The 27,056-nt window shown below is 42.2% G+C and overlaps 3 protein-coding genes across 5 annotated transcripts in view; 1 reads left to right on the top strand and 2 right to left on the bottom strand.

The window, feature by feature from the left end:
• Positions 1-9,730, bottom strand: part of COG8 (component of oligomeric golgi complex 8) — a 32,311-nt gene extending 22,581 nt beyond the window's left edge. Inside the window, exons 1-5 of one of the 2 annotated variants that reach the window (XM_072117371.1) lie at positions 9,278-9,728; positions 8,734-8,941; positions 7,497-8,330; positions 5,661-5,829; positions 4,927-5,454 (exon numbers count right to left, since the gene is read on the bottom strand). In XM_072117371.1, the coding sequence (XP_071973472.1) occupies positions 5,216-5,454; positions 5,661-5,829; positions 7,497-8,330; positions 8,734-8,941; positions 9,278-9,606 (1,779 nt within the window). In that variant the 5' untranslated portion in view covers positions 9,607-9,728 and the 3' untranslated portion in view covers positions 4,927-5,215. Of the gene's footprint in view, positions 1-4,926; positions 5,455-5,660; positions 5,830-7,496; positions 8,331-8,733; positions 8,942-9,277 lie in introns of those variants that run through there. The other variant, XM_072117372.1, reaches the window with a different exon arrangement.
• Positions 9,720-17,850, top strand: NIP7 (nucleolar pre-rRNA processing protein NIP7). 2 transcript variants are annotated; one of them, XM_072117376.1, is made up of 5 exons: positions 9,720-9,897; positions 10,833-10,919; positions 13,658-13,796; positions 13,902-14,042; positions 17,573-17,850. In XM_072117376.1, the coding sequence occupies exons 1-5, from the start codon at positions 9,842-9,844 to the stop codon at positions 17,690-17,692; spliced, it is 543 nt and encodes a 180-aa protein (XP_071973477.1). In that variant the 5' UTR covers positions 9,720-9,841; the 3' UTR covers positions 17,693-17,850. The 2 variants fall into 2 exon arrangements, with proteins under 2 accessions (XP_071973477.1, XP_071973478.1); XM_072117377.1 differs by lacking the exons at positions 9,720-9,897; positions 10,833-10,919 and adding an exon at positions 11,546-11,661.
• A 1,229-nt stretch (positions 17,851-19,079) lies between these two features.
• TMED6 (transmembrane p24 trafficking protein 6) lies at positions 19,080-26,409 on the bottom strand. Its single transcript, XM_072117375.1, has 4 exons — positions 25,799-26,409; positions 23,781-23,907; positions 21,198-21,346; positions 19,080-20,945 (listed from the first exon to the last, which is right to left on the bottom strand). The coding sequence occupies exons 1-4, from the start codon at positions 25,994-25,996 to the stop codon at positions 20,712-20,714; spliced, it is 708 nt and encodes a 235-aa protein (XP_071973476.1). The 5' UTR covers positions 25,997-26,409; the 3' UTR covers positions 19,080-20,711.
• Positions 26,410-27,056: the final 647 nt, after the last annotated feature.

Raw genomic sequence — 27,056 nt, 5'->3', positions numbered from 1 at the left:
TCAATCCAGAGACCCCAAGCGTCAGAGACCCAATGCTTTACGATGCCAGGCTCCCCGTAGGGGGAAGACTGGCCCACTTCTTCGAAGCCTGGTCGGAGATATCAGGGAGCAAGTGGGTGTTACAGACAATTCAGAAGGGCGTCTCGATGGAATTTCTCTCTCCTCCTCCCTCTCGATTAGTCATCACGTATCCCGCTTCCAGAGAAAACAGAGAAGCGATGATTACCGAGGTCCGGACCCTGGTCCAGAAAAAGGTACTGTGTCAGGTTCCTCTTGCCGAACAGGGCCAGGGTTTTTACTCAAATCTATTCCTGATAAAGAAACTGCGGGGCTCATTGAGGGTCATTTTGAATCTAAAGCCCCTAAACAAATTCCTGGTTGTTCCAAGATTCAAGATGGAAACCCTTAAATCAGCAGTAAACCTGTTGTTTCCCGATTGCTTCATGGCCTCGATAGACCTAGCCGATGCTTATTACCACATCCCCATACATCAGGACTTTCAGAGATACTTAAGGGTGGCCATTCAGGTAGATGCGGAGAATCATCATTTTCAATACAGAGCACTACCATTCGGGATAGCTATTGCCCCAAGAATCTTTACAAAAATAGTGTCAGAAATGGCAGCCCAAATACGAGAAACACATGGGTTATTCATACCATATCTGGACGATTTCCTACTGGTAGGGTCTTCAAGTCAGGAGGTACAAAATCAGCTGTCCAGGGTTCTTCAGATATTGAAGAAGTTAGGGTGGCTAATAAACAAAGAAAAATCATCTATGGTTCCCACAACAAGAAAGCTTTTTCTAGGGATATGGTTAGACTCCCAAAGACAGAGGACGTTTCTTCCAGTAGAAAAAGTAGAAAAAATAAGATCACTGGTGCTAGAGATAAAACAAAATCCCCCTGATTTCCTTAAGAAAAGGTATGTCTCTTCTGGGTCTTTTTTCAGCCGCCATCCCTGCTGTTCCCTGGGCTCAGTTCCACTCAAGAAGTCTGCAGAATTTTCTTCTAGAAAAGTGGGACAGGGATCAGTAAAAGTTCTCCTCCCCATAAAAATCTTAAACTCCCTAGATTGGTGGTTAAACGTAAGAAATCTAGAGGTTGGTCTTCCTTGGAACCCCAGTCAGGACAAGCTAATCACTACGGATGCCAGTCCATGGGGGTGGGGGGCCCACATGGAGGATTAGTTTTTTCAGAGTACTTGGGATATAGCAGAAAGCCCAGAAATCTTAAAAGCCCTGATGCAAGCACTTCCTCTGTTACAGGGACATGGGGTGGACGTGATGTCGGACAACACTACAGCAATTGCCTATATCAACAGACAGAGCGGCACAAGAAATTCAGGCCTTATTTTCATAGCCACTCAGATCCTAACCTTGGCGGAGACCTTTTTTACATCTCTAAAAGGGATTCATATAAGGGGTGTAGAAAATGTTTCAGCAGATTTTTTAAGTCGAGAGACCCTATATCAAGGGGAATGCAAACTAAATCAGTCAATATTTCGGAAGATAGTCAGGCTTTGGGGGATGCCACTGATAGATCTTTTTGCCACAAGGAAAAATCACAAGGTAGAAAGATTTTTTTCCCTCAACAGGGCAGACCTTCCTTTAGCTGTGGACGCTTTTTCTCAAAAGTGGGACAGTCCTCTTCTTTATGCCTTTCCTCCCATGATTCTCTTGCCCAGGACTATCAGGAAGATAAGACAGGACAGGGCAATGGTGATATTGATCACTCCCTTTTGCTCTAAGGGAGCTGTCGGTAGCCGATCCCTGGGTGCTTCCGGAATCCAGGAACTTGTTGTCACAGGGCCCGATTCTCCATCCAGAGATAAAAGCCCTGCATCTGACGGCATGGCTATTGAGAGGATGATTCTCCAAAAGCAAGGTTTGTCTCGTGCGGTGATTTCCACTCTACCGAAGAGTCGGAAACCAGTAACATATAAGATCTATCATAGAATTTGGAAGGCTTACTTTTCCTTAACTGGTCAGGACCCAGAGTGGTTGGCTCAGCCTAATGTTACTCAAATCCTTGAGTTCCTACAGAAAGGCTTAGAGAAGGGTCTCAAGCCAGCTACTCTTAAGGTTCAGGTATCAGCTCTAGGAGCCTTATTTGATCAGGAATTAGCAAAACATCCGTGGATTGCCAGATTTATTAGGGCAGCAGGTAGAATTCGACCCACAATTAGGAGTAAGTTACCCCCCTGGGATTTATCTATGGTTCTCAAAGTTTTGTCAGGCCCTCCGTTTGAACCATTGGAAAGTGTTTCTATAAAGCTTCTCACACTTAAAGACAATTTTTCTTACAGCCATCACCTCAGCCAGAAGAGTAGGGGAAATGGCAGCTTTGTCTCATAAACGTCCATATTGTACAATCCTGGATGACAGGGTTATCCTTAGACCAGACCCAGGGTTCCTGCCTAAGGTAGTATCCGATTTCCACAGGTCTCGGGACATCATCCTTCCATCGTTCTGTAGTAACCCCAAGACAGAGAAGGAGAGGGCCTTTCATTGTCTTGATGTTAGAAGGAGTATTGTACAGTATTAGGATGCTACTTCTAGGTGGAGGAAATCAGATAGCTTGTTCATTTTCTTTTCAGGAGAGAATAAGGGGAATAAAGCATCTTCCTCAGCCATCGCTAGATGGATTAAAGTGACCATTCAGATGGCCTATGAGATTTCGGAAGTTCCTGTCCCGGACGGCATCCGTGCCCATTCAACTAGATCATTAGCTACATCATGGGCCGAGTGTAGGGATGCTACGCTGGAGCAAATTTGCCAGGCGGCCACCTGGTCTACCCCTCACACTATCCTTAAACACTATAGGGTGGATGTGATTGGTTCTTCTTCTCTTTCATTTGGAAGGAAAGTCTTATCCTCTATTATCCCCCCCTAATTGTTTGTGATTTCTCTGCAATTCTCTCTGGTGGTGCCGTCGTGATGAAGGGGAAAACAATGAATTACTCTTACCGGTAATGTTGTTTCCGCAAGTCACGACGGCACCTGGTATTCCCACCCGGGGGTTACTTTTTTGTGTGGTGTTGGTTCACGGGTGTCGCAAAAAAAAAAAAAAAAAAAAAAAAGACATTAAGAAGATATATGTATAAGAAAATCTCTGTAACCAAACTGAGGTGGAGTAGGAGGAGCCTCTTTTTATGCTCAGGTTTCCTGTCCTGGGAGGGCGGACCCCTATTTCTCTGGTGGTGCCGTCGCGACTTGAGGAAACAACATTACTGGTAAGAGTAATTCATTGTTTTCCCACTCGAGAAGAGAATTTTTTGCAGTCAGTTTGCTGTAAACAGAGATTAAAAAAAAAACAAAAACCCTGAGGCCGCGTTCACATGTTGTATTTTTGCCTTCGTTTTCATTGCGTTTGAAACACACAACTGCTGAGGAGAGGTGATTAACATTTGTGTTTACAAAATGCAACATTAATATAAGCGTTAATATTGCGTTTAGAAATGTAAACCATAATGTAATTAGGCAAATCACTTCTCCTCAGCTGTTGTAATGAGTTTCAAACGCAAGCTAAAACGCAACTTGTAAACGTGCCCCAAATCTTCACATTCAATTTCTCAATTTATGATATGAATCCTTCTTTAGTGCCCCTCCAGAGAACAAACACATCATTTATGTACCTAGTGTGTTTAATGAAAATTATTTTTATTTTCAGTCCATTTAAAGCCGCATCTGTTTTTGACCGTTTACCATTCATTTCTCTATTTACAACCTGTTTATCTAATAAGATAATTGGGAAAAACGGTCAAAAACGCATGCTTAAAAACGGAACTGCCGTTGCACGTCTGCAGATAGAGCATGCTTTATCTATTTTGCGACCACAGCTCGGAATGGTGAGCCTTCGTTGTGCTTACCATACCGAGCCAGGGCGCCATAGCCGTCTATGGGGGACGGATAACTGGCAGCGATATACGTTGCCTCGGCGGTCGTGTGAATGCACACTTGCCGTCTGTTTTATATCCTTTTCAATTGGATACCAGTGTTAATACTTGTTTGACACATGACCTAGATTTCTTTTGGGTGAAATTTAAAGTATATCAATTAAACTGTGTTTGAATGCATGTAATATCCTAGGACCAGGTCATTAATATAAGACTACCTGCACTGAATGTGGAAATGAGGACATCCAGGTCAACATCTGCAAAGATACTATATATACACTCGAGTATAAACTGAGGCCCAATTTACCCACAACAAAAAAAAATTGGAAACCTATTGACTGTAGTAGAAGCCTAGGGTAGAAAATGCATTGGTCACAGCTTCCCCAGTATATAGCCAGCACTCTGGCAGCACCCTGCCCCGTTACACAGCCAGAGTTTGGGTTTTTCAGCACATTTTTTGTGCTGAAAAACTTGGCTTATACACGATACTGGTAGTTTGATTAGATTGTGAGCCCATTGGGGACAGGGACTGATTTGGCAAACTCTGTGCAGCGCTATATAAATAAAGGAATTATTATTATTATTCTACAGCTAGCACACATCCTCATTTGCTGTGGGCTCACAGGGATGTGCATGAGCAGACTGCCAGAGCAGGTCCTATTCCTGCTTGTGTTTGTGTCCCAGGCAGTCACATTCAATTGTCATCAGCACATGAGCGGAGTTCCCCTGTAGAAGACACAGAAATGTAAACAGTCCACATCACGTGAAGGCAGCCGAAAGTGCTAGTTAACCGTGGTTAAGTGAAATAATGAAACTATGCATTTGGCGATCTTTGAATCTGTTCACACAGAGGGGACAGACACTTATGTTTCTTCATCCCATGAAAAATAGTTTTTAATTCCATCTAACGTTAGTTTCAGTGACAGATTCACAAATAAAACTACAGCAAATGGCCATAAACAGATAAGCCCCATTATATGAGATAAAATGAGCAAACCTGCATCAGGATTCTTCAGTAGAGCAACAGGGACTTTGAGCCAGAAGTAAGTATTTTACTTTTATGTGAATCCTTTACACAAGGCAAATTATTATAAATAGAGGTTTGATATTTAGACATAAAATCATTATATTTTACATTATATATAGAAGCTGCCGGTTTGTGGAGGCAGGACAATGATATAAATGTGTACGTGGAATCTTGTAACTTGCAGATTTTAGAGTATTTGGAAAGTAAATTGTGTTTGTCAGTGATGGCTGAGGTCTGTGCAGGCCTCACACTACATGACAGAAGTGTAGAGTTCATTTTCACATTTCCTGCAGTCATTCACCATCTCCTGCTGGCGGGTCAGACACAGCTACTGGTGACAGGATCTGGACTTCTTCCTTTGACTTCATTTCCACATTCTCTATTGGTGGTTGGGATTTCTCCTGCTCAGCTTGAGGTGTGGGAATCATTTCTGGCTCCTTCTGAGGTAAAATGCCGTCCAAAGCTTCATGCAGTGGGGTAACGTTGATAGAACCTAAGTTGCCATAACGGGTGAGGTGAGTGGGGGCAACACCTGAGTTAAACAGAAAAGGAGCAGAATGAATTGAATGTACTACATAAACGGCATAACTTGTAGCGGTGACTTAAAGTTATATTCACAAACTGTATGATGCAAGACTACATTCATATTTCCTGTTTTAAATGGAAACAATAGTAAAACTTGCTGATAGATAGCTGCAGACCTAAAATACAACACAAACTACCTGCTACACGACATACCGAGTATTTGGGCTCGCTGTGCTGGAGGAAAGAGGACCTGCAAGCAGCGGTTCAGATATGGGGTCAGGTCCTCCAAGAAGACAGTGCAAAACTGGATAAAGAGTTCTCGTTCTTGAGGGCTGAAAGCGGCTTCCTCTGCTCGGTGGAACGACAGGATGGTTCTAACAACCTATGAAAAAGACAGACCATAAGCAACAGTCATCTGCTTTACAATAGTCTACAGTAGTCCACAGTGACCAATGTTGGATGATAAGGCGTTGGTCACGAATACAAAACTTTACCAGGTTTTGTTACCCATATTATTTTTACCCTGCTAAAGATCCTGTGTAGCTGCCAACAGCCGTGTGTCAAATGAAGCGCTAGCAGAGGAACTTTAGACTTCCCTTGACATCTCATGTCCTGCTGGCTTTCAGCAGATGAAGTGGGCATTACTGGAAGTCCTGGGTCCTACTGATAGCGCATCACGTGACCAGCAGATACACAGAAACTATCAGGGTAGGTAGAATATGGGTGACCCTATAAGGATTTATTATTTACCCTGGTTTTTTAAGTTTTATAGTGGCCAAGCCCTTTAAAGAGAACCTGTCGCCAATTTTCTGATTAGTCTTCTGCAATAAAAGAGCCACCATCAGGCAGTCCATGTCACCCTCCCAAAGCCATAACAGACATTTCTTTTGGTGTCATTTTTACACTTTCTATAGAGCTCTCAATTGTGCATTTAACGGATATCTCTGGCTCCGTAGTATCTGGAACATTCTTTGGATCTAAAGCTCCTGGAAACACAGTTCTAGCGCCATTTTAAATCAAAGAGAAGAGCATCTGAAGTTTCCCCTCCAGCCTCTCAACAATGATGGCATTGAAAAGTAGAGGTCAAAAGTGGAGATTACAAAGAGTTTGTATGTTCTCTCCGTGTTTGCGTGGGTTTCCTCCAGGTACTCCGGTTTCCTCCCACACTCCAAAACATACTGGTAGGTTGATTAGATTGTGAACCCCATGGGAACAGGGACCAATTTGACAAGCTTTGTGCAGCGCTGCGTAATCTGTGTGCGCTATATAAATAAAGAATTATTATTACAGTCTTTTATAGCAAGTATTCAATGGTTCACAAGGCAGAAATTGACATGGATTTTCCGCATTTACAATAAGACGTTTACTTTATAAACCCAACAAATGGATTTAACTAATTACAAGTATTTAAGGAAGCGTGATCCGTTTTGATCATGCAGTACTGCAAATAGTGTTTGGTAGCAGCCCTGGAGATCTGTGCAACCATACCTTTGTGTGTGTTGTTAGTAGCTACAGGACTGAAAATGCATATATATTCCAGGATTGTAACTAGACATTGAGCACTGTGCTAAAAGTTTTCCCTTTTGAGCTGCTCCACAGCTACTCCCTCTGCTCCAAGTGGTTGCTGAAGTATACTGCCATAATTCTTGCACAGCATTTTATCAGAGGGGAGAACCCGTGGAGCAGTTCAATGCAGAGATCGTAGAGAAGTTTGAGACTCCACCAAACCAAATACAATCCTGGAATAAAATGCACACAAATCTATGGTTACATAGATCCCCAGAGCTGCTACCCAACACACTGTAGCACAACACTGTCAAACCTAAAGACGGATTCCCTTAAATGATATGTACTCTATACTGTAATATATCATGGTATGCCCATTGGCTCTAAACAGTTTAAAAGGATGTCTCCCTACAAGATCCATACGATAATTTCTAACTTGCTTATAAACCATTTGCCTCTCCAAACTGTAAGAAATTATTATCACTGTAAATGCACGAATTGTATCCAATTGAATGTTTCATATTTTATGCTTTGCAAACCCACCTTTTCTAAAGCATCTTGCAACGTGTTGGTCACTTCCTGAGTTAAAGCCACCGGACAACAGAGTCGCAGGTCATTAAAGGCCACTAGGATGTTGTTAAGAAAGCAGGCCAAGGGTGGGAAGTCCAGGAGAACCATAGGAGGCTGCAAAGTTCCTGGCTGGGCGGGCGGTGCTGGTACTGGGGGGATGTTAGAACTCAAGACTGCAGTGGTAGAGATCAGTGTATACATGTTCATCTCCTCCTGGAATTTCTCCACTGCCTCCTTTGCTGCCTTTGAAAAGTTCTCTGCAGCAACTCTCTGGAATATAGGTGCCAGCTGACCACGGAAATCTGCACCCACCCTACTGAAAGAAAGTCCAAAGTACATGCACTGGCCTAAGAGAGAGTCCAGACGACTGCCAACACCTTTCTGCAGGTCACTTTCTAGCACTTGCAAAAACTCGCTCACTTTCTGCAACACCCATCCATGGAATATGGCCCCTTCACTGACCGGCAAGGAGCCTGCAGGAGGAGGTGGGAGAAGGAGGGGGTCTTCATCTGAGAAAATGGCCCGATACTGGGTGATGACATCAAACAGGTGCACTCGGCAGCTCTCAATGGTCTTGGTTAGATGAAAATAAGGGTCATCTTGAGGAATTGAGCTTTGCATGGAATGGAGCCAGGCATCTCGGGCCTGAAGGAACTTGATACGTAACTCTGCTTCAGTAAAGATGTCCATCCTACGTAAGTAGCCAATCACCCGCAAGCAGGCTGGGAGCTGGATGTTACTCCGTAGCTGCTGGAGTAGCTGGGTCAGCATCAACTGTGCCGACTGACGGACCTCATTCACTATGCCCTGAAGAGAAATAACACAACAGATAAGTTGTTTAAGTTATGTTTTGTATGGTCAATGTCTTCAAGATGTCTTGCCCCAGTCAAAACCTGGATCATGTTGAAGTAATACAGATGCTTACATGTTACACTTATCTGTAACTAGCTCTGTAGATTGTTACTTGGACATTATGGATCTGAAGGTGTCTGAAGATGTAACTGCAACCAAACATGGCTTCTCAGAATACAGCGGCATCGAACCACCTTGGGAGTGACCCTCCACATATTTGCCATGTTCTATGGCTTAAGGACTTGTATAAGAACCAGCAATGCCAACAGTCCTGTCCTGTTACAAAGAGCCTGAAATTGCTATAAAGCAAAAACAGACCTAGACTATACATGTAAGTAACTGCACGGCCCGCACCTACCTGTATGACAGGAATAGAAGAGAACTTCTTCTCCAACCGCTTCACATAAGCAGCCAATTCCAGTGCCTCCTCATAGTAACCATTCCGTACACAAGTGTCCATCAGCTGAGGAATCTCCAAAATTTCTAAAATCTCAGTGTGTCTGTTCAGAGTCAGTGTATTCATCCGCCGGCTGGAGCTGATCTCCTCTGCCTGCTTCACAAAGCCCCTACAAATTTATGAGAAACATCATTCATATCATAAATACAAGCACAGGTAACAACAGGGAGAATGACAGGAGCAGTGATACAGGTAATGGGAGTAGTAGTGACACAGGTGACTCTAGGGGGATGGCAAGAGCAGTGATACAGATAATGGGGGGGATAGTAGTGACACAGGTGACTATAGGGGGATGACAGGAGCAGCAATGCAGGTGATGATGGGAGTAGTAGTGACACAGGTGACAACATGTGTATGCTGAGCAGAGGCACTGGTGTACATGAGACTTAAGAATCCTAGCGAGAACATAAGACACAGGACAGGCAGAGGTAATGGGGATGAGGACCTGCAGCTCTCCTGGAAGCCGGGCAGCTTGCTCAGTAGTCGGGACACGCTGTCCTCCACTTGGCCGAAGTCCCGGTATATGAGCTCGGTGCACTCTGCGGTGCGGATGAAGGTCTTGTAGTGAGTGAACGCCAGGTCCCGGGTCTGCTGCAGGATCTGCGCCCGCTCCTCCGCCAGCCTCTCCGGTTCCCTCCGCAGCTTCTCCACCCCGAAGGAGCTGAGCTCCAGCAGGTAGGCGGCATAGTCCGGGTTGTCCCTCCAGCTCTCCGGGAAGCTGTTCCTGAACACAGAAGCCAGGAGGCTCTCCTCTTCCACGTCCACAGACGCCATGTTCTCCAGCTAGACAGAAGCTAGCTTCAACAAAACTTTATCACACGTGACGTAGACATTCGCCGCTGTCAACACTGTACAGGATATACTATAGACTTCCTGGATTGGTTGTGAGCCTCAACAAACTTTATTGAGAAAGAACAGCGTCTTATCGTTGGTTAGATGGCTCTTTCCCAGAGTGCACAGCGAAGCTTCTCTCAGTATCCGCCACAGACAGAGCCACACGTGGGGAAAGATGAGGCCGCTCACTGATGAGGAGACCAAGACCATGTTCGAGAAACTCTCCAAATAGTAAGTGCTGTCCGAAAGGGGCCACTGCTGTAGAGATTTAGCGTTAGATGTCTGCTTGTTGTCAGTGAATAGAAACAGTAATCTTCATCATACTTAGTAATCATCCCTGATCTGAGAAGCATGAATTCCATACTGATACATTGTAACAAATCAGAATAGATTAAACTTGTGCTACTGATGCATTTGGTTTACAGAGAATTGTGGACACTATTGTAGCATATTTAACAGGTAGCAGTTTTGTTTTGTTGAATGAGACTGTTCCCATACAGTAACAGAATGCAGAGACATGTGACATTCATAACAATGTGGATTACATGGATGCATTCCTGTTTAATAATAGTATTAGATTATTAGTTAGGATTATCTTGCGGATCAGTGGGGTTGTAGCACTGCCACCTTCCACAGAGAATGCTGCAGTATCTTCATGGATGTGACTGGTGTTACAGCTCTGCCCTATTCACTTGAATATGACTGAGCTGCATGAACGATTTGGCAAGCTCTGTGTAAGCGCTGTGTAATCTGTGAGCACTATATAAAGGGATTATTATTATTATGAAGGGCCACAGTACTCAAGCTGATTGACAGGGGTGCCTTGAATCTAATATTGATGGCTTGTGTGTAGGTCATCAATAATAAAGTATTAGAAAGCTGCTTTCATGGTAACATGTGGCCAATCATTATTTTGTGGCTGTGCTTGGTCATGGAAACAAGATCATGTGCTGGTCAGATTCCACTGACCCAGCCCAATTCTGGGGGAAAGGAGTCCATGCATCTCGCTGAAATATGATGCGAGGACTTGCATCCACTTTCCTGTGCTTTGCCTGAGGAATCTAAAAAGTACACTTTCTATGACGGCAGAACCCTAGTTCTGCACTAGGAGTGTTGATAGTTTTGTAAAATTAATGACTAACAACCTACTGGTACTTCATCCATAGCATTGGAGAAAATATAAAGCTTCTCGTGGAACGACCTGATGGAATATACTGCTTCCGGATACACAATGACCGTGTATATTACGTAAGGTAAGGTATCATTTCATTTTCATTGCAAGTTCAGTTTTACTGCTTTAACCTCTTTTTTTTTTTTTTTTTTTTTTTTTTTTTTTTGCATTTCCATTTTTCACTCCCACTTTCAAAAATCTATATTTTATTTTTCCTTGTAAAGAGCTGTGTATGGGCTTTTCTCCTCAACAAATTGCACTTCATAGTGACGACATTTAATATTCCATGCCATGTACTGGGAAGCAGGAAAAAAAATTCCAAATGTAGTGAAATTGGTGAAAAAAGCATTTGTGCCATTTTCTTTTTATTCTATGGGTCAGTACGATCACAGGGATACTACATTAATATAGGTTTTATTATGTTGTACTACATTTTTTTTAAAAAAACTTCTGTACAAAGAAGGTTTTGTACACTTTCTATTAAAAAAATTTCATATGTTGCAAAATGCTGAAAAAGTGGCATTTTGTACATTTGGGCACTATGCTCCGTTTCAGGGTTAAACGCAGGGAATAACTGTTACTACTTCCCCAGAGGTTTTTGGGCGTGCATAATTAGCAGCGCAGAGACAAGATGTCCGGCGCTCCGGGATGCTAATTCTAACTTTCTATTGTAGGTGATCCCAGCGTGTCAAGATTAGCAACGTGTAGATTTTTTTTTTTACTGATTTCCTTTAACCCCTTACCGAGGTGTAACGTAATAGTATGTCACGCGTTGGCTGCGGGTGAATGGAGAGGAATCACAGGCTGAGCCCTCTCCATATCCGGTAAGTAACAGCAAACACTTACTGGTAACACCCTGTATATCTAAAAAAAAAAACCCTAAAAATTCTAATCACCCACCTTTCCTTAGAGCGGATATAAATAAACAGTAAAAATCATAAACGCATTGGGTATCACCGCGTCTGAAAATGCCCGGTGTATCAAAATATAATAACGTTTTTTAACTGTGTTTAACCCCGTAACAGAAAATAGCGTCTTAAGACGAACATGGCACATTTTTACCATTTTTTTAAAAAAATTTTAAATTCAATAAAAAGTTTTAAAAAGGCCGTACGGTCCTAAAAGTAAAAGCATTGAAAACTTCATCAAAAGTCACAAAAAATGATACCACCAAAGAATAAAAAAGTTATTACCGCCAGAAGACGGCAAAATAAAAGAAAAAAAATTGTGTACAGGAGTTTTTATTTTTGTAAATGTATGAAAACATTATAAAACCTATACAGATTTGGTATCCCCGTGATCGTACCGACCCAAATAATAAAGTAGACGTGTCATTTGGGACACACCGGGAAATCCGTAAAATCCGACCCCACAAGAAACCTGTGCAAATGCATTTTTTCACCAATTTCACTGCATTTGGAATTATTTTCCTGCTTCTCAGTACACGGCATGGGAGAATAAATACCATCACTATGAAGTGCAATTTGTTACACAGAAAACAAGCCACCACAGAGCTCTTTACATTGAAAAATAAAAAAGTTATAGATTTTTGAAGGTGGGGAGTTAGTTATGAACATGCAAAAACGAAAAAGGGTTTTGGCAGGAAGGGGTTCAGTGATTTATCTCGGAGAACAAAGGGAGTTTTGGCAACACAATACGTGAGTAACAGAATTAGACTATGCACAGGGGATGTGTGTCATCTGCAAACATGTAAAAGCAAAGCTCTGCCTATGAGCAGGTGCATAAATTTGTTTACAGAACGCTTTACTATTTTAGATGCAATTAATTAAAAAAAAAGTTGTGAATAGTAGACTCCTTGTTGGATACAGGTGTTCTTTTATAGTAAACCTTCAATACTATAGGCAGTGTGTTAGAGCAGGAGGAGCTGAGTAGACTGATTTATATTTTTGTGGAAAAATCGTACTATCTGTGACTGTGAGAGATATAACCACCTCATTTACTTCTCAGCAAAGAAAGAGCAGAGACCTAAATGGAAAATAAAGTTATACCACATCTTATTATTTCTTGAAATCCAGTAATTCTTTTTAACAACACAAGAAAGAAAATAAATACATACATACATAAACCCTCCCACCCCCTGGAGAAGGGTGTCTCACTATCCGACCAAGCATCAGATCTCACCCAAGCGCGCACGCCAGTTATACAAAGAAAAAGAACAGGCAGAGTTTATTTGCAATTTGCAGGCCTACGTAGACCCCATGACTGCATAAGTAGAGCCACATCCCTAAGAACAGCTGCAGACTGCAAACCAGGTGTGAGGATCCATTTCCGCCACTTCTTGACATTATCTCGCTTCAGATAAATGTACTTTTCCATTCTAATTACATGATTAATTTGTGTAACTAGTTCCTTGAATTTAGGAGGTGATGCATCTAACCAATGAGAGGCCACAAGTTTTCTTGGCTGATATAGTATCTTAGTCATAGTCAGTTTTTGGAGCTCCGAGACGTACCTCAACCAATAGTGACTTCAGAATGTTAATTTCGAAAAGTCTCTCCAGTAGGCCAAATGTTTTGCTCTAAAAGCGTTAAAGCAAAGGACATCCGCAAAACATATCCAAGAGATCTGCCGGGTCTTCTGGACACTGTGGACATCTTGCATCTGAGCGATACCCCATTTTCTGCAACATGGCCGGTGTACGATAGACTCTGTGCAACAGAAACATACCACGTCTTATTCATAGTCCAACCATATATCACTCTGCTTGGCCCCTGCTGCTCTGTATCATACTGTTGGACAGTCGGAGTACCTTTTGCAACTGACAGGTTTCCATTATTCTATACTTTTTGTGTTTTACAGTGAGAAAATTTTAAAACTGGCAACAAATATTGCCCGAGACAAACTGGTGTCTCTTGGGATCTGTTTTGGAAAGTTTACAAAGACTCAGAAGTTTCGTCTGCACATTACGGCACTGGATTACCTGGCGCCATATGCAAAGGTGATAAATAATTTCATGGATACTAAACATTTTCATTCAGTCCACACTAATTATAATACTAATTTAGTGATGTATTAATATGATACCTGTCTTTTTACCATTTAGTACAAAGTTTGGGTGAAGCCAGGAGCAGAGCAATCCTTCTTATATGGCAACCATGTTCTAAAATCTGGACTTGGAAGAATAACCGAAAACACTGCAAATTATCAGGGGGTGATCGTCTACTCCATGGCTGATGTTCCCTTGGTGAGTATTGTGGCTATTGCAATACCTAGTTTCAGAACGGTTATCCCAGCTTGTACCACTCGGCCTGCAGATATGCCAAACAGCATTTCCAGAATACTAGACGTGTAGTTCATAGGGTTTGAAGATATAGGTGTGTGTGGATGCAGCTATACATGGCTATAGGAAGGTTCCGATAACGCTAGCAATTTAACACTACTATTACTGGGGTAGGGCTTAGGGAGCTGCTTACTTTTAGTAAGCAGCAAATAGAGGCAATATTGGGGTGAAGGGTGCTCGCGATGCCAGCATCATAGGAAAGAAATTTACTTTGGACCAGTGCATAACATTCAGGATTTTGCGAATGCCATCAGGGGCTTGTTATCCGGGGCTAAATCCCACTTGGTCCCTATGTACCAAAGCAGAGAGAAGTGTGTTTAGGTGTTGAGCTAGTATCCATGTTAACAACTCTGTTCCCAAATGAATAAGATAAATGGGACGTTCACTGGAAGGCTGCACTGTGTACTTATTTGGTTTTGGGATTAGCGTAATGGCCGCCTCAAGAAAATCCTGTGGCATTGTTTGCCCCTGCAGTATATGGTTGCAGTATGCTATAATATGGGGGCTCTGAAGGCGGGCAAATTTCTCGTAGTACATAGCCGAAAGACCCAATTTCCAATCTCCCGTTCACTTTCCCAACCTTATTCGCGTGGTTACACAAAGTCAAAATCATAATGATTTACCACACATTCCTGTAATTGCCGCTGTATGCATCCCAAAATCTGTGGGGGAACAGAGTATGGTAAGCAATGACTCTGCCTACATAATTAAACTCTGCATATACTATACACTCACCGGCCACTTTATTAGGTACACCATGCTAGTAATGGGTTGGACCCACTTTTGCCTTCAGAACTGCCTCAATTCTTCGTGGCATAGATTCAACAAGGTGGTGGAAGCATTCCTCAGAGATTTTGGTCCATATTGACATGATGGCATCACACAGTTGCCGCAGATTTGTCGGCTGCACATCCATGATGCGAATCTCCCGTTCCACCACATCCCAAAGATGCTCTATTGGATTGAGATCCGGTGACTGTGGAGGCCATTTGAGTACAGTGAACTCATTGTCATGTTCAAGAAACCAATCTGAGATGATTCCAGCTTTATGACATGGCGCATTATCCTGCTGAAAGTAGCCATCAGATGTTGGGTACATTGTGGTCATAAAGGGATGGACATGGTCAGCAACAATACTCAGGTAGGCTGTGGCGTTTCAACGATGCTCAATTGGTACCAAGGGGCCCAAAGAGTGGCAAGAAAATATTCCCCACACCATGACACCACCACCACCACCACCAGCCTGAACCGTTGATACAAGGCAGGATGGATCCATGCTTTCATGCTGTTGACGCCAAATTCTGACCCTACCATCCGAATGTCGCAGCAGAAATCGAGATTCATCAGACCAGGCAACGTTTTTCCAATCTTCTACTGTCCAATTTCGATGAGCTTGTGCAAGTTGTAGCCTCAGTTTCCTGTTCTTAGCTGAAAGGAGTGGCACCCGGTGTGGTCTTCTGCTGCTGTAGCCCATCTGCCTCAAAGTTCGACGTACTGTGCGTTCAGAGATGCTCTTCTGCCTACCTTGGTTGTAACGGGTGGCGATTTGAGTCACTGTTGCCTTTCTATCAGCTCGAACCAGTCTGCCCATTCTCCTCTGACCTCTGGCATCAACAAGGCATTTCCGCCCACAGAACTGCCGCTCACTGGATGTTTTTTCTTTTTCGGACCATTCTCTGTAAACCCTAGAGATGGTTGTGGGTGAAAATCCCAGTAGATCAGCAGTTTCTGAAATACTCAGACCAGCCCTTCTGGCACCAACAACCATGCCACGTTCAAAGGCACTCAAATCGCCTTTCTTCCCCATACTGATGCTCGGTTTGAACTGCAGGAGATTGTCTTGACCATGTCTACATGCCTAAATGCACTGAGTTGCCTCCATGTGATTGGCTGATTAGAAATTAAGTGTTAACGAGCAGTTGGACAGGTGTACCTAATAAAGTGGCCGGTGAGTGTATAGTGATCCGACCATGCACGATGAACATGTCTAGCATAGAGTAGAATGGGCAAGGAGGAGGTGGTAGCAAGCACCTAGCCAATACACGTATAGTGGGAGTGGGTTGGGAAATAGTATGTATATCCTCTATCTGTACATGGACTAAGGTACTTTATTTGAACAAAATATATGTACAATTTAAGAACAATAAAAAACCAGAAAGAATCTGGATAGGAATGAAAAATCCACTCTCCAGGAGGGGGAAGAGATTGGCATCTCCTCCCTCTCCTGATCTGGCATTTACACCTACATATTTACGGTAATGTAGTATGCTTTATTGCCCAGTATACCATTTTATCCATGCATCTGACATTATGAGAATATTGTAGTCTCCTATGTTCTAATGTTTTTGTGTGTACCTCTCTGAGCCTCGCTCTAGCCTTGGCATTTCTCATTGTGATATCATTAGATCTCTTCTTATATAATACCATTTGGCACATGTATACTGGAGTTACAGATATGCCCATCTGTGAAAAGAAACAGTTATGTGTAAAACAAAAGGGCCCTAGGTCCAACTATAACTATACCAGATCCAGGGTCCCTCAGAAGCATTCAGTAGCTTCCATCAGTGCTGATCACTAGCGAGAAAAGTTCAGGCCAATGCAGTGGATTTTTCTTCACGATGAGCCGCCGGCGTCCTCTTGGCTGGAGGTGGACCACCTTTGTCTTAGTGCATGTTGGTCGGACCCTTTGAGGTAAAAGACCTTGCTGATCCCACTGTATATTTTCATGGCGTAGCGCTTCATCCGCCTCAGACAATGAATGGACCGTGTAGGTGGTGGTCTTAACCTGTAAGATAAAGCTAAATGGAAAGCTCCTCTGTTCCCATTGCAGGGCCAGGGTGATCGGCCTCATGGCTCTTCTCCTTTCCAGGGTGGTGGGGGCTAAGTCTGCATAGAGATCGATACGGGAATCTGCGCCATGTTGGATTGCTGCGTGGCCCAAAATATTTTTGGAATTGTTTGCAATAGGGGCAGTTGTTGGTGCCCCTCCTTCTGCTTGGGCTTTGGCGGCATCTTCCCCAGGGTATGGTAGCTGTTTCAGTGCTGTGGAGCTGCAAGCAGCACTTAGATAAGCTTAGTTTGCCAAGGCCGGTGCAGATCTCACATCACCTACGCCCGCCTCAGTCAAGGGGCTTGTAGGTTAGTGGGGTATAACCTGGTGATGGGTTCTCTTTAAGTCATTAGACACAATGGGCCACATTTGTTAAAGCTTTTACGCTAGTTGTCTGACTGCACTGAAAAAAAGCACAAACTAAAGGGTGGTGAGTGGGAATGCCACAATGTTATAGGTGTTTGCCTGCAGAAGATATGATTATGTGATGGTTATGCCAGCTACCTGTAATATGAAAATTGTCCTGCTACCAGAGGTGTCTGATGACCAAAAGTAGCTCCGCAAAAGAGAAACCTGCTAATTCTCTATTTTCCCTTCTACACAGGGATTTGGCGTAGCTGCGAAGTCCACACAAGAATGTAGAAAACTGGATCCTATGCAGATTGTAGTTTTGCACCAAGCTGACATTGGAGAATACATCAGACATGAAGACACTCTGACATGAGTAAAAGACTTGTATAAAGACTTTATAAGATGCTTTAGGCTACTGCTATCTTTAGCAGACAAAAGATAAACGTTTTGTCGGTTCTTTGTGGAAGACCCCTGGTCCTTGCTGCTGCTGGACTTATATTCTTGTTTCATATTAAAAAAGCGTATGGTAAACACTTAGTATTGATTTTATTCCATGATGTTTTACTTTAGTCAAAATGGTAGAATGCAGAAAAGTTGTGTTATTACATAAAACATTACATTTTTTTAGTGACCATGAAAGTAATGTGAAATGAGTGTGTTTGACTTTGAGAAAATGCTTTTAAAGGGGTTGGCCACTTTTTTTTTTACATTGCCCATGTGCCTTTACTGCCATAATAATAAAAATCTCTGAATGTTCTTTGATTCATCATCCCTAATGCTTCCTTTAGTGCTGTATGTAAACTTTCTGGATCTTTGTTTACATGTCTGTGCACTGATAAAAAGGAGGGACCTGTAGCAGGAGATGACGACTTGTCCTGCCCCCCTCCTGTGTCTGTCAGTGAGAGGGACAGAGAAAATAGACACACTGTAGGCTGCCATGACATACTGAAGAAGTGAGAAACAGGAAGTTGTGTGGCGATGCAAAGTGCAGCATGTGGACAACAGGGAAAGGCTGAAGCTCCCAGGAGGTAAAAGTACAGGTACATATACAGGCAGAGACGTGTCTAATGGAAGAGATTTATTGAAAAGTGGCCAACCCCTTTAAGTATAACATAAAAATTGTCAATGGAAAAGTGCATTTAATTTCCCCAGAATTTCTTCTCTTTCCAACTTCTAGTGTGTCAGGACACATTCACACTGTTGTTGTCAGTCCGTGGCATGGACCGGCAGCACAAACTTTAGTCATGTTTAGGCTGCATTCACACGAATGTATAAGGGATGTATATATACAGCCGCAAATTTGCGGCCAGATGTACATCCCCCATAAGTAGTCTCTGGTGCCTGGGAACGGTATCTTTGGCCGTAAGAACGGCTTTGTGGCTGTTTTCTGTGGAGAGGGGAGGGGTGAATAGTGCTCACCACTCGTCCTCTCCAACGCACTCGACGTATCCAGGCGGGTACATGTTCGCGTGAATGCAGCCTTTTACTAAACAGCAGCGCAGGCAGTGTAAGTCAGAACTCCTTACATTGTAGACCGCTATCATGTACGGAGTTGCGTCCCCAGCAGTGATGTCAGTCCATGCCACATTACTCTGGCCCAACAATGGCAGAGTGAGTCTGCCCTTAAGCTCTGAAGCAGTCAGTTGGGCCTGGCATATCATTGTGCTGTACACAGTAGCTGCAGGGTTCATGTCCTAGGTCACACTGGCTGGAACATATGTCATGAAGTTTTAGAGTCAGAAACAAGACGAAACAGCAAGTGAATTTTCTACCTTCCTTTTATTAAGTACTGCAGCATGCTATGATTGTATACCATACCTAAAGAGTATATTTATCATTCTACAGTTTTATATAAGAAAGCTAGAAAAAAAAAGTGTAAATCTATTGCATTTCTGATCTTGTATGAACCTGTATTATGTTCCAGAGCTGCACCCACAAACTGTAAAACGGACACTGTCACCAGCTATAAAAACTACCATTCCCCTCAAATAGGGGATCTTTTCTAGAATTCTTTTTTTGTTTTTGTTTAAATCTTGCCCTTTTACCTAAAATAGAAATGCTGAGATGAGTCACATTTAGAGTATCACTTCATGTGCCCATATCTTAGGGCAGTGATTTGTCACTGATCTCATTTTGGTTATGGACACAGATAGGTTTTCCCTTCCTGGCTTCAATCATTTTTCCCTGATACCTTACTGACCCATTCTTTTTCAATGTGCGTTTTCACAATTCAGGTTTTTTTTTTCCACTGGTCCAATGTTGTCAGTGACCCCAAAGAAAAAAAAAAAGGCCGGCCCTCATTAGACCACTGATCAATTAAAACATTAAAAATGGTTCACTAAGGGATAAGGGGAAAAAAAAAAAACTGTAAAACCAGGAAGAGAAAACCAATCTGTATGTGTCCATAACCAAAATGGGGTCAGTGAAAAAATGGCAGTCTGAATCCTGGTCTACTAGAACATTGCTTTTGGTATATTTCACAACTATATCAAGTTTGTGGAGTGTTGAGCTAGAAAATAGGACATGCAGACATGGCATCACAGACTGCTTCCCTCAGTCTCAAAGAGCCTATTCTCCCAGCCAACCCAACTGTAGCATTCATAGACCTTACATGACATTGTTAGGTCATGTGACTCTCAGGTTACATGACCCGGAGCAGAGCCTGTGAATACATTGGATGAGCTGGCTGTGCCCTGTAGCTACATGGAGCACGTGAGGAGCCATAGGAGATGTAAGGGGAGAGATGACTGAGGCTTAGTACTTATAAGTGATTGATAGCTGACAGTATGAGGAGCTGATAGGATTTAGTAAATATGGTGGATAGCAAGCAGGTTGAAGCGATTACAGTGTTGAAATGTGTGTCGTGCATGTAACAGCTTTATGTGCATTAATGTAGCATAGCTGTGTGTGCGCACATGTTTGTGTAGCAGAGATGTGTGACTGACCACCAGAGAATTTTTAATTGGTGTTTTTTTTTTTTTTAAATCCAAATCTGGGGTGAGTCTTGTGGTAAAATGCATCTTATAGTCCAAAAATTATACTAAATAGACAGAAATTTCCAACTGTCAACAGATATACCCTGGAGATAGAATGCCCCTTAAACAAGCATAGCTTGTACACTGCTGCAGAATATTTTATCCTACTGTTTTAATACATAGAAGTGTAAGCTCAGTTGCACACAAACAATAGGAAGTGCTGTAAGATTTCATTCTAGAGTCAACACAAAGAATTCTTAAAACAGGCAGATTTTTTTTTAAATGTATAAGGAACAGGTGGCAATACCTACAACATGAATATAAATGGTATTCAATGATAAGTGAGCTGAGAGTCTTGGTCCCAACTATGAATGTGTGAATGTTCAGGTAGGAGTACACAATCGGATGCAATAAATCTCAGCAGCGTGGTTTATGGGTCTCCGTTGTTGGCTTCACATTAAAAAGACGTTTTAGGAAATAGAGCTGCAGGACTCCTGAGATCACAATAAGGACACTTGTACCAGCTGACCACCAGTTCACATAGTGATAGTTGGACATCAACCTGTAGTAATCGGACCCTTTCCTCATCCGAGCAAAGTTATAATATCTCCACATATGAAGAACACGACCTTGTACAATATGAGCACTTTCCTGGAGGGGGGAAAAAAAATAGAAGAGCATAAAGTTAAATATTATATTCCTAAGGGATAGATATCACAACACCCACCATGTATCCTTGGTTTCTACATATGATGGCCTAAGTTTTGCTCTAGGGCTAGGCCCTCCAAGCAGGCTTTTAAGAGAGAACACCTACACACTGTATATTGACCACAGTGCCCCGACATAGCTAAGTTCTAGTGTCCTTCAATCATCTGCACTGATAGCACTAGCTGCAAGACTCACCTCAATAGTTGTCAGGGTGTCATTTAACTTCTGCTTGTGATCCTGGGGATGCTCAGATCCTTGTCCATCATAGAAAACCCCAAAGTTCAGGTACACTTGGACTGATCCAAAGTTATTCTGCCAGTTATTTATACAGAGCTGATAAAAGCCTATGAAAAAAATAATAATAAGAGGGAGATGCATAAAAACTGCATAAGCATTTTCACTCAACCGCATGTGTTCTGGAATAAACACCAGGTGTTTTGCATTATTTACATGAGTTTAAGTAAACGCGGCTTTGGATTGAATTTTCTGGTGCACAGACAATTTAATGCCACCCGGGTTAAGCCTTGCCCCTTTTCAGACAATGGCCCTGAAAATGGTCTAAAACCATAAACGTAGAGCACTGGATTTCAGGCAGAAATTCTTGCACCGACAAGTTATTGAATCTTGGCCATTGAGCCTTTTGAAAACTCAAGAAGGATCTTACTCCAGTTTTTGGAGTGCCTTAGGAGCTCTTTAGATGTCTTTTGTACGTCATATTTATCATTAGTGGCTTTGACAGCTTGATAAATGTGGCTCATGAGGCGTTAATGCCTGGAATGGACACTTATAAGGGCCACTTCCCATCTGGTTTTTGGCTTCAGTATTGTAGTGTTTTTTTTTTTTTTTTTAATTTTTAAGCGGATTGTAACTTAACCACTATTTTCACAAATACAGGTAGTGGCAGGTTCCTATAGAGCTCTAGTAACTATCTGACACCCTGCTTGTAGCTAAAAGTAGTTTCCCTCAGATCCCCATAAGATCAGAGTTATAATCTTGCCTGGTATCTATGCAACTTTGGAGCGCGTCCAGGGGGCGTGGTCTTATGTCATGGGATCAGGGTGACATCATCAAAGGTCCTTAAGCTACTGAATATGAAAACTATACCCCATGTACATATCTGACCAAATAAAAGAATCACAGCAGCTTCCATGGACATCTACTCCTCTCCATCCAGGCTGCTGTGATTTCATGTGATACAATATGCTGTGATTTCATGCAATATATGCTTTGTGTACAGTTCCTAATGCTACAAAAGCTATAGGACCTGCGATGATGTCACCCTGGTCACATGACATAACAGCTGCATACAGAGATAGCAAGGTGAGAAGCTGCTGTATTCAGCATGAGGAGGCCACACCAACCTGGACTGGCTGTAGCCATGCTTAGATACCAGGTAAAACTATAAAGTTCAATATATGGGAATCTCAGGGGCATAATTTTTATCTAAAAGCAGGGTGTCAGATAGTTACTAGAGCTCTATAGGAACCTGCCACTACCTGTATTTGTGAAAATAGTGGTGAAGTGTTCCCTTTAAACAGATGTCTGGATGGCTCCCCTCCATGCTTGTGGGTACCACAACCATCAGTTCCCAGAGCCTTGGCCTCATTGTGCTTTATCCATCTGGTCCCTTTCATCCACATAGCCACATTCTTCTAAATATGCCAATATATTATCCTGTGCGGAATCCCTTATGTTCCCCATATCCTGTATATCCTAATGAGTATATTTGTGCGTTTCCAAAAGGATTTTGGTTTCCTTCCTGTTAAACTTGTTTCGTAACTTGAAAACTTTAATAAAATTGATTGAACATAAACAGATGTCTTGATGGATACATTTATAGCAAAGTATCTTTCATTTTGACGGTTACCTTAATAATAACGATTATTTAAATAGCGCACACAGATTACGCAGCGCTGCACAGAGTTTGCCAGATCAGTCCCTGTCCCCATGGGGCTCACAATCTAATCAACCTACCAGTATCTTTAGGAGTGTGGGAGGAAACCCACGCAAACACGGAGAGAACATACAAACTCTTTATAGACGTTGACCTGAGTGGGACCCCAGCGCTGCAAGGCAGTAATGGTACCCACCAAGCCGCTGTATAATAATGCATACCTTTCCTTTACTGTCAGTTTCTGTTTTTATATTATTTTATAGCCATCCATTTATTTTTATATTCCTACTATCTGCTCAAACAACGGAAGGTCTAACGGAAGATGTAAAAACTACTAACTACTGCAAGTCCCTTGAGTTTAATGTGTAAATACATCCGCTATTCATCCGTTTTTAAGCAGAAACCAAAACCTAACTGGGAGCTGGCCCTCCAGGTATTCATCCACCAATGTACAATTTAGTCCTCATCCATCCGGTGCCACTAGAAAAATCAGAAGTCTTAGGCTCCAGCCTGCACAGTTTTGGCTACTTGGTGCGAAGGAGGCTTAAAGGGGGAAATAACAGCAATTACAGGCAGTTCGGTAGTGATTGCATACCACAAAATGGCGTACAAGCCCTGATATATTTGCCCCATAGACTATAGATTATTACCCTCCATGAAAAGCAGACTGCACAAAGATGCAAGTCAGCTATGACAACAAAAGCTTAGAGTATACTGAATGGGTGCAGGAACTGCAGTGGGTATTTGCTGTGTTATACAGATGACACGAAAAGTCACAATTGTCCCTGGCACAAAACAAATGCACATTATGTATCCCTTCATCCAAAAAAAAGATAAAAAATTCGAAAAGGGGCGTGACGGGAAGGTGTTAAGCATCATTTTACCAGTTTCCTTGGTCTCAAAGTTGATTTGTCCACGAACATCCTTGGAGGATTCAATAAGAAAACCCTGTGGAGTGTGGGCTGAGGCAGACACCTTTCTGTCCTGCATGATTCCAGAAGTCCATTGAACCTGGTTGCAAAGTATTTAAAAACAATTACCATATATAGCACAAAAAAAAATTTCTAGGTGGTTTCATTATCATTCTGCTTGCCTAACAGCTGCTTTTGCTAAGACATTCCTCGAAAATAAGACCTATTGCAATTTTTTCAAGCTTAGAAATATAAGGCCTCCCCTAGCGGCAGTCATTTCTATAACTAACCCCACACTATACAGTAGTACAGTGGTTCTCAACCTGGGGGTCGAACAATCAAAACACAGGGGTCAACTAAAGCCAACGGAGCCACGATTTTATAGCATTTTTGGCACAAATACAATATTCTTGTACATGGTTTGGGGTCACCGCAACATGAGGAACTGTATTGCGGGGTCACAGCATAAGAAAGGTTGAGAATCACTGCAGTAGTATTAGTTGAGTGATTAGATACTGCAGGAGGTTGTGACATGGGGGAAGAATTCATGGGATAACTAGAAGCAGCTACCGGGACAAGAAGTGCTCATTCAAGAAATGCACCATTGCTATACATGAAAAATTGGGGCCAATGATTCTAATAAAGATGGAGTCACAATAAATTCAACATGAAATTCAGGGTTTGGAGAGTTGGAGAAGTTGTTGACATGACCGTTTTTAAATAAAAAATTTAGCTATCTGTTTTTAAGTACGGGGATCATTAAATGTACCATAGGTTGTTGTACGTGGAATTTAGAGTTTGGCTGGTTACACCGACATCACTACAGTATACAGGCAGTCCCCTACTTAAGGACACCCTACTTACAGACAACCCATAGTTACAGGCAGACCCCTCTGAACTCTGGTGAAGCTCTCTGGATGCTTTACTTTAGTCCCAGACTGCAATGATCGGCTGTAAAGTGTCTGTAATGAAGCTTTATTGATAATCCTTGGTCCCATTAAAGCAAAAAATGTTTAAACTCCAATTGTCACTGGGGCAAAATAAAATTTTGTCTGGAGCTACAATTATAAAATATACAGTTTCGACTTGCATACAAATTCAACTTAAGAACAAACCTCAGGACCCTATCTTGTACGTAACCCGGGGACTGCCTGTATTAATAAATGTTGATTTTGTTTGTGAAAATCAATAATAAATGAATTATTGTTCATGGGAAATTAAGACATCCACTAAAAATAAGACCTAGCGTCTCTTTAAGAGCAAAAATTATTATTAGACACTTATCATGTGTTTCCCCAAAAATAAGACAAAGACCATTTTGTTTATGTAGTTGTCTATTCAGTTCCGCCATTTCTATGTCATAGCTGCTTTTAGTTACCAGCCCGAGGGGAAATTTGGGAAAACAGCAGTAGATGGTAATCTTCATTTGTATAGGGCGAGAACACCGGTTTTAGAAACTGTACATATAAGGTCTATAGTGTGCCCCTTTGTTGCCTACATACTGGCAGTACCTGATGGCATGAGGACTGGCAGCAGTCTCAATGGTTCTTGGTGCTCTGTGTACCCACGCTTATGTGTATACATTTCAATACTACTGGCAGTGTTCTTGGCTTCAGATTTAGGACATGACGGGCTGTGTGCTCTAGTAAAGTAAAGGGTCACCTTGGTATAAGTGATAAGGCACGGCTGAGAACATTTTGGCTGGCAGCAGATGTTTTAGACATTGCATCAGCACAAGGGAACAATGTAAAGAAAAGTTCTGTAAGTTGAAATGTAGCCTTTTTACCTTATGGTCATTCATACGGATTGGATTATAGACAAAACCAACTTATGTGGCAGCACAGGTACCTGCATCAGCAGGAGGTTTTAACTTGTGCCAATGAAGATTGGACATTGAATTAAAATGCATTATTATTGGGTGCTTCCATATAATATATTGGCAATTAATGGTTTTGGGATGCTTTACATGTAACAACAGAGATGTCACTTACCTCATAGCCAAAATAGAAATAGCCAGTTTGATGTGCAAAGTGCCAGAAGCATTCAGTACCCGCTGGGGCAACAACCACGGCAAAGTCATAGCGATCTGCTCCACGGAACAGGGGCTCAGATGTGTGACTGCTCAATGGTTCAGTCTTCTGTAGAAGGCATGGGCATACTACAGCCAGGAGAACAGCAAGGTAGAGCATGATGTGAGCGGGCTAAGGCAGCATCTGTGTGCGGAGCCAGGTACAGCTCAGCAATAATTAACCTGTCCAGCCCACAGACATAAGGGCAGCCCCTGTAATGATAAGGAAAGACTTCCCAGACCTATCCAAGCCTAGAAATGAGCTGGTCTTAAGATTTGCTTCGAAGTATCACATAAGACACATCAGCTTAACTTTTCTGTATTGATCTTCGGTTGGATTACGGTCTATAGTTGCATCCAAAGTTTCATTTAGAGTCACAGTTTAAATGGAACCTCTCAGAGCAGGGACATTAAACCAACCACATGTCCTCATGACCCGTGTTTCAGTTTCTCAAATGACCCTGTTGGTCCGTATGAAAAATGAAAAGGAGACTGGTAAGGGGTCATCACTGGTGCTGAGAGAATGCTCCATAAGGATCTGTGGGTAGTTAAAGGGGTTGTCCACTTTCAGCAAATATGTGATATTATTTGTGTAAGCAAAGTTTATACAAGTTTCCAATATACTATCTGTATCAATTCCTCACAGTTTTCTAGATCTCTGATTGCGGTCCTGCTATAAAGATTCTATTTTTACTTCCAGTGGATAAAAATCTGTCCATGTGATGCGATGGACATGTATGTGCACAAACCTTTATTATCATAGAGAGTAATAGGAGCTGTGTGATTATAACCGCTCCTGGACCTTCATCACATCACATAGTCAGGTTTCTATCCACTGGAAGTAAAAATAGAAGCTTTATAGCAGGACAGCAAGCAGAGATCTAGAAAACCGGGAGGAATTGATACAGAAAATATATTGGAAAATTGTAGAACTTTTCCTTACACAAATCATAAAAAATATTTGCTGAAAGTGGACAACCCCTTTAAGTATTCCAAATGACCCTGACAGGTTCACATTACATTTTTGTGAATTAAAAAGAAACAGGAATTGGCAGTTCCTCAACAATAAACTTTTAGTTTATTGAATAACACAACAGTAAAAATATTTTTGACATGTTAATGTAGCGTTAGTCTACCATAGCATTTGCGTTCTAACCGTAAAGTATGCAAAAATGTTTGTA

The sequence above is a fragment of the Engystomops pustulosus genome, chromosome 7, assembly GCF_040894005.1.
Source record: "Engystomops pustulosus chromosome 7, aEngPut4.maternal, whole genome shotgun sequence".
Classification (NCBI taxonomy): Eukaryota; Metazoa; Chordata; class Amphibia; order Anura; family Leptodactylidae; genus Engystomops; species Engystomops pustulosus.
The sequence above is the reverse complement of the archived record's forward strand: the minus strand, read 5'-3'. Positions and strand labels throughout refer to the sequence as shown.

Bases quoted from the DNA above. Each gene is read 5' to 3' on its own strand.
- NIP7 (XM_072117376.1), top strand. From the start codon at position 9,842: ATGAGGCCGCTCACTGATGAGGAGACCAAGACCATGTTCGAGAAACTC. The intron at 13,797-13,901 runs GTGATAAATAAT...TTTACCATTTAG, and splicing joins ACCTGGCGCCATATGCAAAG to TACAAAGTTTGGGTGAAGCC. The intron at 14,043-17,572 runs GTGAGTATTGTG...CCTTCTACACAG, and splicing joins CCATGGCTGATGTTCCCTTG to GGATTTGGCGTAGCTGCGAA.
- TMED6 (XM_072117375.1), bottom strand. From the start codon at position 25,996: ATGCTCTACCTTGCTGTTCTCCTGGCTGTAGTATGCCCATGCCTTCTA. The intron at 23,908-25,798 runs GTAAGTGACATC...CTTTGCAACCAG, and splicing joins ATTTCTATTTTGGCTATGAG to GTTCAATGGACTTCTGGAAT. The intron at 21,347-23,780 runs GTAAAATGATGC...TTTTTTTCATAG, and splicing joins CTTTGAGACCAAGGAAACTG to GCTTTTATCAGCTCTGTATA.